This window comes from Meleagris gallopavo, chromosome 6, assembly GCF_905368555.1.
Source record: "Meleagris gallopavo chromosome 6, MGAL_WU_HG_1.1, whole genome shotgun sequence".
Classification (NCBI taxonomy): domain Eukaryota; kingdom Metazoa; phylum Chordata; class Aves; order Galliformes; family Phasianidae; genus Meleagris; species Meleagris gallopavo.
Genome location: NC_139409.1, coordinates 41,198,285 through 41,212,694, shown reverse-complemented (window position 1 = coordinate 41,212,694; position 14,410 = coordinate 41,198,285). Strand labels below are relative to the sequence as shown.

General features: G+C 37.8%; 1 protein-coding gene across 6 annotated transcripts in view; it reads right to left on the bottom strand.

Moving 5' to 3' along the window:
• The window catches only part of NEK11 (NIMA related kinase 11), a 112,908-nt gene that overhangs the window by 32,315 nt on the left and 66,183 nt on the right, over nucleotides 1-14,410 (bottom strand). For 5 of the 6 annotated variants that reach the window (XM_003207228.5, XM_085226454.1, XM_010712924.4 and 2 more), the window contains one exon: nucleotides 9,850-9,946. The exons of the other annotated variant lie outside the window; for it this stretch is intronic. In XM_003207228.5, coding sequence (XP_003207276.2) covers nucleotides 9,850-9,946 — 97 coding nt within the window. The remainder of the gene's footprint in view (nucleotides 1-9,849; nucleotides 9,947-14,410) is intronic. 6 annotated transcript variants of the gene reach the window in all.

Genomic DNA, 14,410 nt, shown 5'->3' with positions numbered 1-14,410 from the left:
GGAGGCAGACAGATATCTGATTTGTGGCTAATGATAGGGTTTTGGCATGAGACAGAGAGTTGGTTCTGTTAAGGATAAGGTGCTTCTAAGCATCTGAGAAGCAGTATCAATATCAGCTAAATCACAGGCACTTAGTGCTTTGACTCACTGCCAGTGTCGGAGGGGAGCTAAATAGGAGCCTTCAGAATGGCAATTTTATACTCAGGGTGTCCAACTGTGCCTAAAAATGTGCCAAGTCATTCCATGGAGCTGGGTCCAAATGAATGCATCAGGATATCTGGTGATTTCAAATTGATTTCCTACGCATCAGTGCAAAATTACTAAAATTTGACAATATAATAATGTGTTCTCGGCTGGCTGAGGAAGCTGTAAATCTTTCCCTGGGTGAACAAAGAATTTCCTATTATCCTGCGGGCCTTTATTTTGACTGTAGTGCTACTAGCTATGTGTTAATATTTCTTTTCTGGTCTGGAGATCAACTACAACACACCTATCTTTATGCGGCACTGACAAAAGCCACAAAACAAGATTAATGCTGAGTTTGTGCTCCTCCATGGGTGTCAGTAGACGGGTTAATATCTCTCAAAAGCTTTTCATCACCTGTCTTGAAGGATGACCATGACACAAATCAGCAGCTGAGGGGGTTTACAGCTTGTCATTTGCAGATGTCATTTTGCATGATGGTAGCTATCATTTAAAACTATTCTGCCCTCTCTCCTCTGTCCCCAGGGGGAATCAGCCTTTCCCACACAGCATTTCCACAGTGCTTCGGGGAATTGTAGCATGGGTTATTCCACAGCCACCACTCTGCACAAGTCACAGCTGAGCACACCAGGACAGTACTCTGCAAACCTCCCCGAACTGGAGAGCAGCAGTAACATCTCACCTCTGCCACAGCAGACAGCGAACACGCAGCTCCTACGTTAACCACTGAAAATTTAGGGATTTAAAAATGCTAATCTTAAACATAATTACCTCAATGTCAACTTTGAAGGTTTTCTGATCACAGAATATCCATCTGAGTGGATGGAGACAAGTGGATCATGATTAGGGTGACAGGGCATAAAAGATATGGCTCAGCAGAGTGAGGGAGGTGACTGTCCCCTCAACTCCACACTCGTGAGGCCCCATATGGAGTACTTGCTTGTCCCCAAACAAGCTATTTCTAATCATTCACTTATTAATCTAATAATTCACTTATTAATTAAGCAAGCACTACATAACAGAGTGCTTGCTACTTGCAGCTAAACATTAGCAACATGTATCTTGTTGAAAATAATAGTTAAATTTTTCTCCCAAAATGGCTTTTCGAAAAAGAATCAGGAAATCACATATCTTTGATCTCATACAAAAAAATAGTTTCCTAACAGTACCAGGGAAATCCTAGAATATCTGCTACAGCATCTCGCAGTTCAGTGTACAGAAACATTTGTATAACACAAAAGGTTCCTTTTCCCTCCAGTTATCTTCCTGTCATTCAGGATGGTGACATTACTGATTTTGAATAATTGAACCTTCTCTAAAGTTTCAAAGAAACTGCTCCGGGTTTAAAACTGCATTAGAATCAAAGCTTGATGGTTCCTTTGTAAAGAGTCCTGGAAATCTACTAGGAGAGTTGCGTTATAAACTTATTGATTAACTTTTTAGGAACTTACTTCTCAAGGTAGGGCACTACCTTTCTAGTTCTGATGTCTGTTGGGTCTTGGGAACGTGGTAAGTATGGCAAAGTCTAAGAAAAGGGCATATTAAAAAACGAAGAAAAAGCGGGATGAATTATGGTACAAAAGCTAGTAAAATGAAATCTGAATTCTTAAGACTACCCCCTACAATCACCTTCAAGCATCAGTGGACTTTGACTTTCATTGTAATATCACTGAATGAAAATCTCTTCACTTGAAGACAGTGATAATTTTTATAACTCATACTTAATTACTTCATAACTCTTGAATTAAAGCACCTTCATTTCATTGCAAACAAAACTCTGACACCCTACTTCAAGGATCTGCAAAATTTAAAGCATATTTAGGACATGTTTTCCCTTGAGATAATAAGAATCTTATTAATTAAAGCTGTAGACAGCTGAGAAAATATCAATAATATTCTCTATGCATTTCATTTTTTAAGATAAATCGATAAGTAAAAGCTAATATCAGCTCTTGGAAGAACTGTGAATTCAGAGCTGTTGAATTCTGTCTACAGAAATCAGAGCAGAGTTTGTGAGAATGGGGAATGGTGGAGGGCTTTTTGTGCTTTATGAAAAATACCTGGCCCCAGAACTCCAAGCAACCTGTCCAGGGAGTTAATTTGCACTGAGCGCTAAAGTCTTCATTGAATATGAATGATTCAGCAAGTGGAATACTATCATAAATCAATCACTCAGGGATAAAATCTGTCTTCTGGGAGAAACTGATAGAAATCACAGGCCAAATACTCATTACTCTAAAATAGTCTTCATGGTCTCTAATGGGAGACAGCAGGAGTTTCAGCAGAGTATTTCCCTCCTTCTGGAGCTATGTGCCTAACCAATTTCCCATAATGTACAGAAAAAAAAAAAAGAAAAAAGAAAAAAAGCTCTGATTTTTCAGTGAAATAAGCGGGGAAAAAAAATATGATGAACAAAGAAGTTCTCTTTGAGTCTATTTTTATTATAGCAGCCTGCATTGCTAACCTCTTTCCAGAAGGGTTTGCTGAGTGCCATTTGAGTATTCACTACCATTATTACTTCCACATGCCTCAATAAACCTCCCAAGGTCACTATGCCGCATCTAGCAAACACTGTCAAGATTTTTTAAGTGTACCTATATTGAAAACAGACTATATAATTAATGGCATGTGAGAGCATTCTCACATTTGGAAATGATTGACAAAATTAAGGCACTACAAAACTGAATAGCTCAGTCTATGTATGATGTATACACAGCAAGACAAACTAGGGAAATTATGTGTTATGTGCAAAACAAAAAGATGTATTAGTCTAATTGTAATGTTTTGAGTGTTCGGGGCTATTTGACATTTTAAAATGGATGATTCTACATTAATAATTATGTGTTTTGTAGCTGGAATACAGTTTTCAGACTGGATGAAAATTCTCTACTGCTAAAGCAATTGTGACATTAGTATCCATTTTAAAAAATCCTTAAAAATTCAGGATAACAGAATGCAACACAGATCTATGAAATGCAGCCCAGTAAAGAAGGTGAAAAAGTCTGATTTTTTTTTAACATATTCAAGTAAATTCATAAAATCTTACAGTTCATTTTAAATGCTGGACCTGAGGCTCAACAATGTGTAAAATGAGCACCAGGATGAGCATCCCAAGAAATCACATCAAAGCTTAATTGTGCCATTTTGTATATTGGGTAATAGACCCACTACCAAGTTTGCTCCCTGTACTTATTCCAAGTGCATCATAACCCTACCCACGCGAGGGGTTTGGAGCTCAATGATCTTTAAGGTCCATTCCAACCTAAGTCATCCTATGATCCTATGATAACAATTCTTGTGGACATTTTTATACTGAGATATAGCAAATAAAACAGTATTGATTTAATTTAGGCTATATGGTTGAGGGCTTTGTACCAGAGTCAACACATGTCTTATTCTACAGACTGGGTAAAAATCCAAGGATATTTGGATTAGTGACCTGGGACTTCAAATCAGAATCCCATTTTCCAAAATCATAAAGGTGGAACAATATATATATATATATACACTAACTTCAAAGGAAAACAAAAAATCTGTGATTCTGTGAGAAAAAAATGGGGAAAAGCACACTGTTCTTGCCAAATACTTTTCAACAGCAGCTGGTAAATTCTGACCTTGCTCATAGCTGGCAGGGTGTACTTTGAGATCTATATAATCAGTACATCCCCACCTAACAACTAAATTATGAATCACTTGCAAGATTTGCTGAGCTCAGATATATTGGAGAACCAGCACAATTTCTGCTATAGTCCTCTCTCCCCTCCTACAGTACACATTGGGGTGAAGGCCTGTTGAAAAGAATAACAGGAAAAACTGAGCAGCCACTAAAATTGAAGGCAAATAGCTATAATACTCTCGACGTGCATCTTAACAATTTTAAAGATGCCATCATTTGCAACTCAATAGTACAGAAATTCTGTTATGTTACAGCACAAAACACATTCAACCTGAAGATGTGAAACATGAGCCTCACTAATTCCTTTGCCATTGCTCCCTGTGTGACTCTGCATGTACTCGGCAGAAAAGGAGTTATAGTTCTTGTTATAGTTCTTGTAATGAACTATTTCTTGAGAAAATTGGATCTACTCAAGTATTGTGATTTATTTCCTGCATGGAAGCTAGGTAAGGCCTAAATGAATACAACAGATTTTCCAAGATTTACACACTTTCACATCCCTCCTTACCTACCACTCTAATCTTGAAGATGTAAATTGATGAATCTAGATACCAAGGATCACACTGTTCTAGATAGAAGGACAAAATTCTATGTACACTCAGTTTGAATGAGAGGGATAGTACCCCAGAAGTATCAGAGCAAGTAATCCTGGAGATTAGGACACCAACATGCCCTTAACACTAAGAGATGGAGACTGGCCTTCGAAAATAAAGTGCAATAAAAATTTGACAAGGAGGATGGACATGCAGCTAATATTTTGGCTTAGACCATGCAAAATAAAAATCTACATTTATACTGTAAGCTGTTGTGTGATCACAACACTGAAATTACTACCAGAAAACAGAGTATTAAACAGAATAACTGAAGTATGTATAAGAGGAAATCTCATGCTCAAAAACATTACAGCACCAATATCCTCAAGAATAATGTCCTCTACCTGGCTGCAAAAATCAGTCACAGCTCAGGCAGTGGCAATACCAAATAGGTCTCTTGTCTGCAAGAAAATACTGTAGTCCTCAGGTACATTTACATCATAATACTTTCAACATGACATTTATTAGTAACCAAAGGCCTCTGAAATTTTTTTTTAAGTCTAAAACTCCAGTTGGATTTTCTATATTTCTTCCATTTGGCTTCACCTAAAGATGTCCTCCATGATGTCAATAACAAACTCATTTTCAGTAGGCTCAGAGTTGGTTCCGAAGAAGGCCCATCCAGCATCTAATAAATCACTAAATCAAATAGCCAGTCTCTTTACAACAAGAGTTTAAAAATGTGCAGAAATAAATGTACACAGAATCTTCTGCACTTCAGACATTTTTAGGACTACTAATGTTACAGAATATTCAGTGCCCATTCAATCACTTCAGTATGACCTTTCTTTATGAATTTTTAAGACGAACGATATATTTGATGCCAAGGTCACAAGCAAAAGAAGTATATATGCATACTGTTCATGAGTCTTAACCAATAGTGTTATGAGCATTCACAGGAATAGAAGAAAAATATCGCTATATGCCTTTTCTCCATGACTTCTGAAAGACAGCTTCACTTACACTCAGCAGGTGATGATGAAGTCTTTTGCCTGATCATGGCAGACTGCTGTGTGTAAGACTTCAGGGACTGACTAAGAGGTGCTTACTGCTGTGCTAAAGGATTTTAATTTATTTAAAATTTGGGGCATAAAAGCCTTTTCCTTTTACTGACATATATTTTATTGAATTCTAAATTGCATATTAAAGTTCACTGCTATTAAAATGACTCATTGTATGTATTCATGGATACCTCCACAAAGGAGCACAAAGTACTCTGTACTAACAGTTTTTTCCTCATTTTTTTCATTTTTATTTCTTTTTATATTTTAAGTGCAGAGAGTACAAAATACAACTTATATTCCATAGATATTATGAAAAAAAACAAAACAAAACAAAAAAACCAGCCTTACTCTGTAAAACACAAATTCTCATTTTTCAAAAAATGAATTTTCACTAAAGTGTTGAGAAGGTTTCAAAGGCAAACTTCCCCTTACTGGACAACTGGGATGCAAGTACTACATAATAAAGGGAGGTGCAATTGTGAATACAAGCACCAGCACCAAAGCCCCAAATAAGGCTTTTTCTTTTTCATAAATTTCTGTAAACACTTGCCTTATTTCTCACCTTTAGATCATGAAGCCCTGTAGTAACTTCAGATCTCAAGCATATTGTAAGACTTCCCATACAGTTGTGAAGAACCATCTGAGATAGTCAGCTACTATGGAAAGAAGGGCCTCATAGTAGGACACACCAAGATGAAAAGGAATATCAGAGAATCACAGAGATTGGAAGGGATTTTGAAAGATCATCTAGTCCAATCCCCCTGCTGGAGCAGGAGCACCAAGATCAGGTCACACAGGAATGTGTCCAGGTGGGTTTTGAGTATCTCCAGAGAAGGAGACCCCACAACCTCTCTGAGAAGTCTGTTCCAGTGTTCTGTTGCCCTCACCATGAAGAAGTTTTTTCTTGTATTTATGTGGAACCTCCTAAGTTCCAGCTTGCACCCATTGCCCCTTGTCCTATCATTGGATGTCACTGAGAAGAGCCTGGCTTCATTCTCCTTTATGTACTTATAAACATGAATGAGATCACTCCTCAGTCTCCTCTTCTCCAAACTAAAGTGACCCAGCTCCCTCATCCTTTCCTCACAAGGGAGATGCTACACTTCCTATATAAAATCCTTTTTCCAGTTACATATCTAAACATGATGGGCCTATCTCTTTTAAAATAGATTTTGACCTCCATAGCTTCTTAAGGGCTACAACAGCTATCAGTGCTGCTGAAGAAAGCCATCAGTTCATCAGTTCTACCTACCAAGCTTTTCAGAAGCAGAAAACAAGCATTTGCTACAATGACTATTCTGAAGTTTTCCCTAGGGACAATGTCAATCTTTCAGGTAATGAGTACTGACAAAGCTTCAGATATCTTGTAAAGGAGGCTTTGACAAGCTTTATGGACATCAATGGGGGGAAAAGAAAAAAACAACCTATACAGCTGGTATAACAATTTGATCAGATGGAAAAAAGTGCTTTAGCTTCAGGGATTTTCTGAAGAACAATGTGGCTCTCTTCTGAGATGCGTAACTGCAAAATCTCTATAGGGTAGCATCAGTGAAACTGCCATTCGTTTTTCTTCATTTCTCTCTCTGGTGAAGACAATTTGTCTCTAGAGAACATGTGAGAGTACAGCTTCTTAGACTGCAGCAGGAAGTACCATCTGGGATAGCAACAACCATGAGAATGAGAGTGTGGCCAGGTTAGAAAATACTTCTGTTTCCTACATCTAACAAGGCTCCTAAGCCTAAAAACTGTATGAGTCACAGAACTCTGTATACTTGGCTTACTTCCTACAGTTAGAATGCAAAGTTGGGAAGAAGCATAATGAGAAAAAGCTCAGATAACCTTTGCAGGAGCTAGTTCAAGAAATTGAGATTTCTTATAAACACCTCAGAAGATCCTAATATTAAATGTGTTAGCATTGAAGTAGAAATCTTGCAGACATAATGAACTCCAGTTGAAAGATAAAGCTAAATCTATGCTGCTACAAACTTTATAATGAGTCCTGATATCAAGTATAATAAACTAGATTGTTGTCACTGGATTGGGGGACTTTATCATGGCTTTTACTGAGAGGATAACAACTCAAAATGCTGAAACAGGGAATGCAGTGGGATTGGTAAGATGATGTTGGAGGAAACATTCAGGGACTATATTGAAGGAAGCTGGTGACTAAACCATAACAGAATCAAGCTGTCTATAGGTGAAGCTTTTTTTTAAAAAAAAAAGTTAAAATAGGAGACAAAGGACACCTACCTACAGTACTCCAGAACATCAATATCTTCCTCCTTCTACACTCCTGTAAAGGCTTTTAGCTTCATAATGCCCCCTCACATGAATATAAAGCCCTGCACAAGATTACAGCAGATGCTTCTGAAAGAAGTACAACACACCATGTGAAGTTTGCTGATGGATGAACAGAGCAGATGAGGCTTCACACATCATTTTGAATGAGTATACTTCTTCCCACTGAAAACTCTCTCACTGTGCTCTATGTGCATTCTCTCATGTATGTGAGAATTTGCAGGGATCTCCTTTTGCATGTGTATGCTGGGTACTGTGCTCACTTACTTGCTCCTTAACACCCAGATATTGAAGCAATGAACATATCTTTACATACTTTGATATCTAGATATTCAGATATCACCTGGTCATAGTATATTCAGGGGAAAGCACAGTAACATGAGTACATATTTAGGCAGACTTCTTTAAACTAACTATTACAGTTCACAACAGGGAATCTATACCCTTATTTTCCAAAAAACCACAACAAGCAAAACCAAAGCAATACTCCCCTCCAGTTTTTCTCTTAACGATTCTTACTTTAAAATGGCTTATGGTATGGCTCACAGATACAGTCTGTTGGTTATTCTCAAGACTCCAGCTGAGTGGGCAGCTGACCATTCTCATTCAGGAATTAGATGACAAGGAAAGCATTCCAAAACAATGAGGCCTAATGCACTGAATGTAAACACTGAAATTAATCAGGCTTTTCATTAGCATTTGACTGTTTTATAAACTACACTGTGATGTGCCATTTCCAAAGGACAATACAACTTCCAATTTTTTCAGCATTTAACCACCATTACAGGCTGATCCTATCAGAACCAACAAACTGTGAAAATAGAGAGACAGCACTAAAAAGCAGACTTTTCAAGAAGTGATTTAATTATACCTCAGCTCTAGAGATAATGACCATGAAGCTCAAATAGTTAAGGTTTATCCTGTAACTGTAAGAACACAAGGTGAAGGCTGGAAGACCAGTGAGTATTTTGACTAAACAACCCTACCTTGCAACTAGTGGGTGCAACATGATGCATTTTGGGTGGTTTTTTTAAAAGTACTTTCTATGAAAAGAGAATGGAAAGGAATCAGATACTGTGAAACCTGCTGATTAGTTTCATAATAAGGACTAAGCCGTGAAGTGAAACCCAAGGAACAGCTGTTTATCGGAATATCATAAAACGGAGAATCTGGAGTAAATCAGATTATTTCTCTTGAATGTACAGCACGTTGTACAAATGATGTGTTATAAACAGTGATTGGCATCAATGCAGTTACAGTTGCATTAATTTTCTTTAATGAAATCATTTAAGGGGAGCATTAACTGTCTGGACTCTGATAACACATGCCACATCACTGATACCGTCCACTCATACAAGATAGAAATGCCCTTTTTTTAAGGAGCTTAAAATCTGAAATCATTTGAATGTTGCAATACTGTAAAGAAAAACTGAGTTCAGAAATAATAAATAGTATAATGATTATCAGTTCAGTACCTAGATTAGGGAGCAATAAAACTTGGAAAGTCACAGATTACTGACATTTTGCTGGAAGAAATTCAAGATATGCCAACCAGTACACTTTAGAGTGGAAGCACAGATCTTTTTTTATAAAGACATTAAAATCTTTATTAATAAAGTTTAGGTGATGGTTAATGATGGTGAAAGCAATTGAGTTTCAAAGGGAGTTGTGTATGCTATTTCCCTTATCTCATTTGAAAACCCAAGGCAACAGCAATGACATTTAGTTTTAATCATCGTATCACTATAGGAAACAAATTTTAACCTTTTTTTCCATGCTAGAATGAAGTGCAGGTGAGGGAGCAAACATGGTGGGAACATGAAGATCTGCAGCTCAAACAAACTAGATCTTGGAAAAGATGATAGTGATAGTACAGATTACAAGAAAACAATCAGAACTGACTGTCAAACTTCAACTTCTGTGCAGGGAAATAGATATCCAGTCTGTAAAACATACCTTAGCATGTTAGGGATTTTTTGGGGTGGGGAGGCAACATGGTTTTGTTTATCTTCTGCCATTTTTCAAATGCATCTTCTTTGCCTAGATATTGGCAACACGCAAATATGTTACTTACTCCCTCATGCGGTTCAACTTGGTCTCAGCCATAGTGTTGTTGAGGGTTCTGAATCCCTGGAGTACCCCTGGAGCCATGCTGGTGACAGTTGCCGAACCTACAAATCAATGCACAGACATACAACCTCATTCATCTTCATCCCCTGAACACTATTTCAGAGTCAAGGGTAGTCAGGAGGAGGAAGACTTCTCCTGTTCCTCACAAGGTAGTGCCATATTAGGTAAAGATGAATTAGATTATTAAATACACATTAAGGGCAACTCCTTTTGCAGTGATGTGTAGATTTATATCTCAAAAGCACCAGAATTGTAAATGAATTTTCCTGCTGTGAAGGAATTATTCTATTACAATAGAAAGGACAGTTACTAAAAGAAATGCTGGGAGAGACAAATATTCAACAAAATGAAATTTACTTGGACAATATTTATTTTCTTACATTGTTCTTGCACTTAGTTGTAAGAAAGAGCAGAAACTCTCTTCCTAATAGGCAAGTCTCTCCTTTGGCTCAATCATTCTGTAAACTCATAGTGTTTTACCAATCAGACAGTAAACTGACTTATGGCATCGCTTTCCTCTTCAGATGAAAGTACTCCATGTAAGTATATCTGTGACTATATATATGCATATATACATATGCAAATGCTCACACACACACACTTCCTGTTCACATAGTTCATGTGCTGTTATATTTAATGACCTAAGACCAGAGCTGCTCAATCACAGAAGACTGCCAGAGTTGTCAGTTCAAATATCCCACAATTTTATGTTGCCACTGCATCACACAAAGCCCCTGCCCAACCTCTGACAAGCCCTCAGGTTCAAGTTAGTGATTTATTTACTTATTGCCTCTACTGCTCCTACTGGAAGACAATTCCAGAGCCACACTGTGACTAGCTGGCTAAAATCCCCCTTGATTTCCAGACAGAATTTCTTTATTTGCCAGTTTGTTCTCATTATTCTCCTGTGTTAGTCCCTCTTTTTGGCTTACTCAGTTCTTCCCTTTACTTTTGCATACTCCTCACATTTATTTGTAGCTGGGGGAGAAAAAAAAATATTTTGCTTTCACCCAAGCAAAGCAGATTATTTTAGTTCTTTCCTGCAAAAAAATATTTGGCATTAGGATTCCAATTCCCCAGAGAGAATGTATATCATGGTGGAACTTCTCTGTAAATCCATGGGCTGTGGCACACAGCACCTAAGTTCTGAACAGCCACAACAGGGTTCTACATGGGACATGAATAAGCCAAAAGTCACACAAAGAAGTTAATGTCATGCCTTGGCTACATAAACACAATCTCCTCTCCAAGCAGGTATTTTTAACTTGGACTTAGCTGGGTTTTAGCTTGGATTACATTAGCATTGATCATGTACAGCCAGAAGGAGCATGCAGCTACCCTTCTGCTCTGAGCAGTATAGACACACCCAGACAGTACAGAATGCTTCTCCTGAATGCATAATCATGACTTTCCCAAGAGTTAGGCTCCTATGTCTTACATGATTATAGATCCTGATCATGCAAATTTGAATATTGCGAGTAAGTTTTCTACCATGGAGGACTCAGCTGAATTGTTCACAGTGAGCATCTGAGCATCTCCCAGATTCAGGGTTTTGCAAGTGAACATAGGAAGTAGTCATGGAGACAGATGAAAGAAGAAACAGATCACTGACTTCATTCTCTGGCTGTGGACAAACCATTTGACTGCTTAGAAAAGATTTCAAACTTCTCTTGCCATTTAATGGCCAACACTTATCTGGTGCCTACGTATTAAAATTGAGATACAGTTAACACAGTTTATAAGATGAAAATTTACAAGCTCATTTCTCACTAGCAACCAATAACTTCATACACTGAAAAAAAAATCCCGATAATTTACTTTAACATTACACATGCATATCCATCTATTTAATCCTGTGTGTCATGTGATCTCTAAGCATTCAATTACTTCAGCAGCACCAAAGAATTCAGGTATTCAGAGTAGACCTGAGGATGATCCAAGTGCTGTGAAGCAATGCTTATGACTTACTGGGTGGCTCACTCCTTTCTGAGTTGGCAGGGAATTAGGGTCCAGATGTGAGGACTTGGGCTTTGCTATCATTGTCAGACTTCAAAAACAATTACTTTTTTTTCTGCCTTGAGCACGAGTGGTCTACAGAAAATGTAAACCTTGCATTCTTTCAAGACTGAGTACATTTAACCACAGGTCCCAGCTAAATTCTGATATTTTTATTATTACAGGATATATCATCGTGGTAAGAGCACAGCAAACTCTTTCTACTTAGTGGGTTCAGTCTATTTATTGCTACAATACTTTATCTCCCTTTCTTCTGACATTTCATTATTAAAGGCATCCTTCTTGTTTTTTTTTTTCCTAGGATTCCAGTCTAAATAATTCTTACTTTGCCTACTTTCAACATTGGCAGTTGGCCAACAAATGCTTCCTCTTTAAACACAAACTAATATCTATCTTCATCTCCATTAAATATGATCTTCTGGGAACTGTGAAGCAGCTGCGAGGACTACAGATTGTAGGATGCGTTACAGGTACAGCTACTCATGAAAAAAAGAGCTCTCAGTGAAATCCACTAACAGCTTTTCACACTGTTACTATGAAAAGCCTCAAAACTTTTCCTAGAGTGATTCATAACCCACACCAAATTCTAACTCACAGGGATTTTCTTAGAGGCAGTTACTTGATTAGTAATGTATTTTGCACCCAGCTTCCCACCTTGCAACAGTCTGCCTACCTATATATCTACAGAACAAATAACTATGCTTCTTCAAAATCTGGCCAAGTAACTATTTGCATTGTTAAGCAATTTACCATTGTTGATTAGTTAAACTAAATCAAATGAAAAAACAAAAACAGTGACTTTTCAAAGCCAAGTACTTTCACTTCCCATATATATTTTAAAGATGAGCAGTCTTCCAGCCTCTAGCAGAAAACAAGAGGCAAAATTGTCCTCTTGGGTCATGAAGTATCAGTTTTGTTGCACTCACTGCATCCTTCTCACTCTGTCAAAGGGAAAAAGGATGAAAGAAATACTCTGCTCACATTTACTCAAAGATACAGTAAAAAAAGATGATTATCATTAGCTGATGAGACGTCTGAACATTATGTTTTAAAGGAATTCATACCTACATTTCTGCTAACACCCCAAGTACTGGTGTTAGACATCTACTGCATCTCTTGATAATACATTATGTGTTAAGAAACAACTATCTCCACTGAATCATAGACTACTGGTTTGGATCTGCTTTTTCAGCTTTCATTTCTACACATGAGATCCTCCAATGCCTTTTTCTCTAAGACTGAAAAGCTCCTCACAATCACAGGTATTTTCCTGAGTTTACAATGTTTTAAAAATACAAACTGACCAAATTGCCTCTAACTTTCCCTTTGCTTAAGCTAAGAAGACAGTAAACTTTGGAGGTAGTTTTTCAAACTTCCTTTCATTTTGTAGCTCCTTTCTTGTATGTACTCCATTTTTCATGCTTTATATGCATGATTTTTTATCTCAAATCAACTACGCAGAGCTGCAAAGCCAATTCCAAGTGAAGGTTGCATAGTACTAAAGCACAGATATTCACAGTGATTTACTGGAAAACTCAGTTAATTCAAAAAGTCTCAGGATTTTACCCTTTACCTCTGAGTTTTTATACAAAAGAAACTCCATAAATGGAAAAACAATGCAATTTTACTCCATCATTTTCATCGTGGCCCTTGCTGACATTAAAAAAAAAAAAGTTCTAACTTTACTCAGATGTTCTCTAAGATATGCTTGAAATTGTACATATATTTTTTTTACGATTCCTTGAACAATGAAAAATGTTATGAGAAATTTGGACCAGTCAAACTTCTGCAGCCACCCTATTACTGCCATGAAATTCCTACTGTTTTAAGGAGCAGTCGTTGCAATAATGTTGCAGGTCCGCAGCCTAGCAACATGTGCCCACAGGCACAGCCCACAGACTTGGGTCTGGGTTTGCAAGACTTCAGCACTGAGGACTGTCGGGTTTTGCCCGGCTGGAGCTTCATTTTAATAGCTAAAGTTGTAACTGCAGTTCTTCTAAGGACCTTGGGGCTATTGGTTTTATTTCCACTTATCTTTGTATTCTTAGAATCACAGAACCATAGAATGGTTTGGGATGGAAGGGGTCTTTAAGATCATGTAGTTCCAAACCCCAGGGACACCTCCTACAGCAGAGGGTTGCTCAAACAGGTTGCTCAAAGCCAGGCTGGATGGGGTTTTGAGCCTGGCCTTGAACACCTCTGGGGAGGGAACATCTACAACCTAGCTGGGCAAAACAGACTTTTCTTTTCTACAACCAGACTTTTTAGATGGATAGTAGAAACCATTAGTTACTTATGTGGAATCTGCCTGATACAGAAACTTTGAGAAGTAGAGACATAAGATGAGGCTATGGGCAAGGAACTGTAAAAGGTGAGGCATAAGCTGGCACTGGGGACCCCATGTCTACTACAGCTTTCTACTTGTTAAAGAAATGCAGACCTGGAAATGGGCGAAACTAGCTTTAGCACTTAGGGTTAACAAAGAAAAC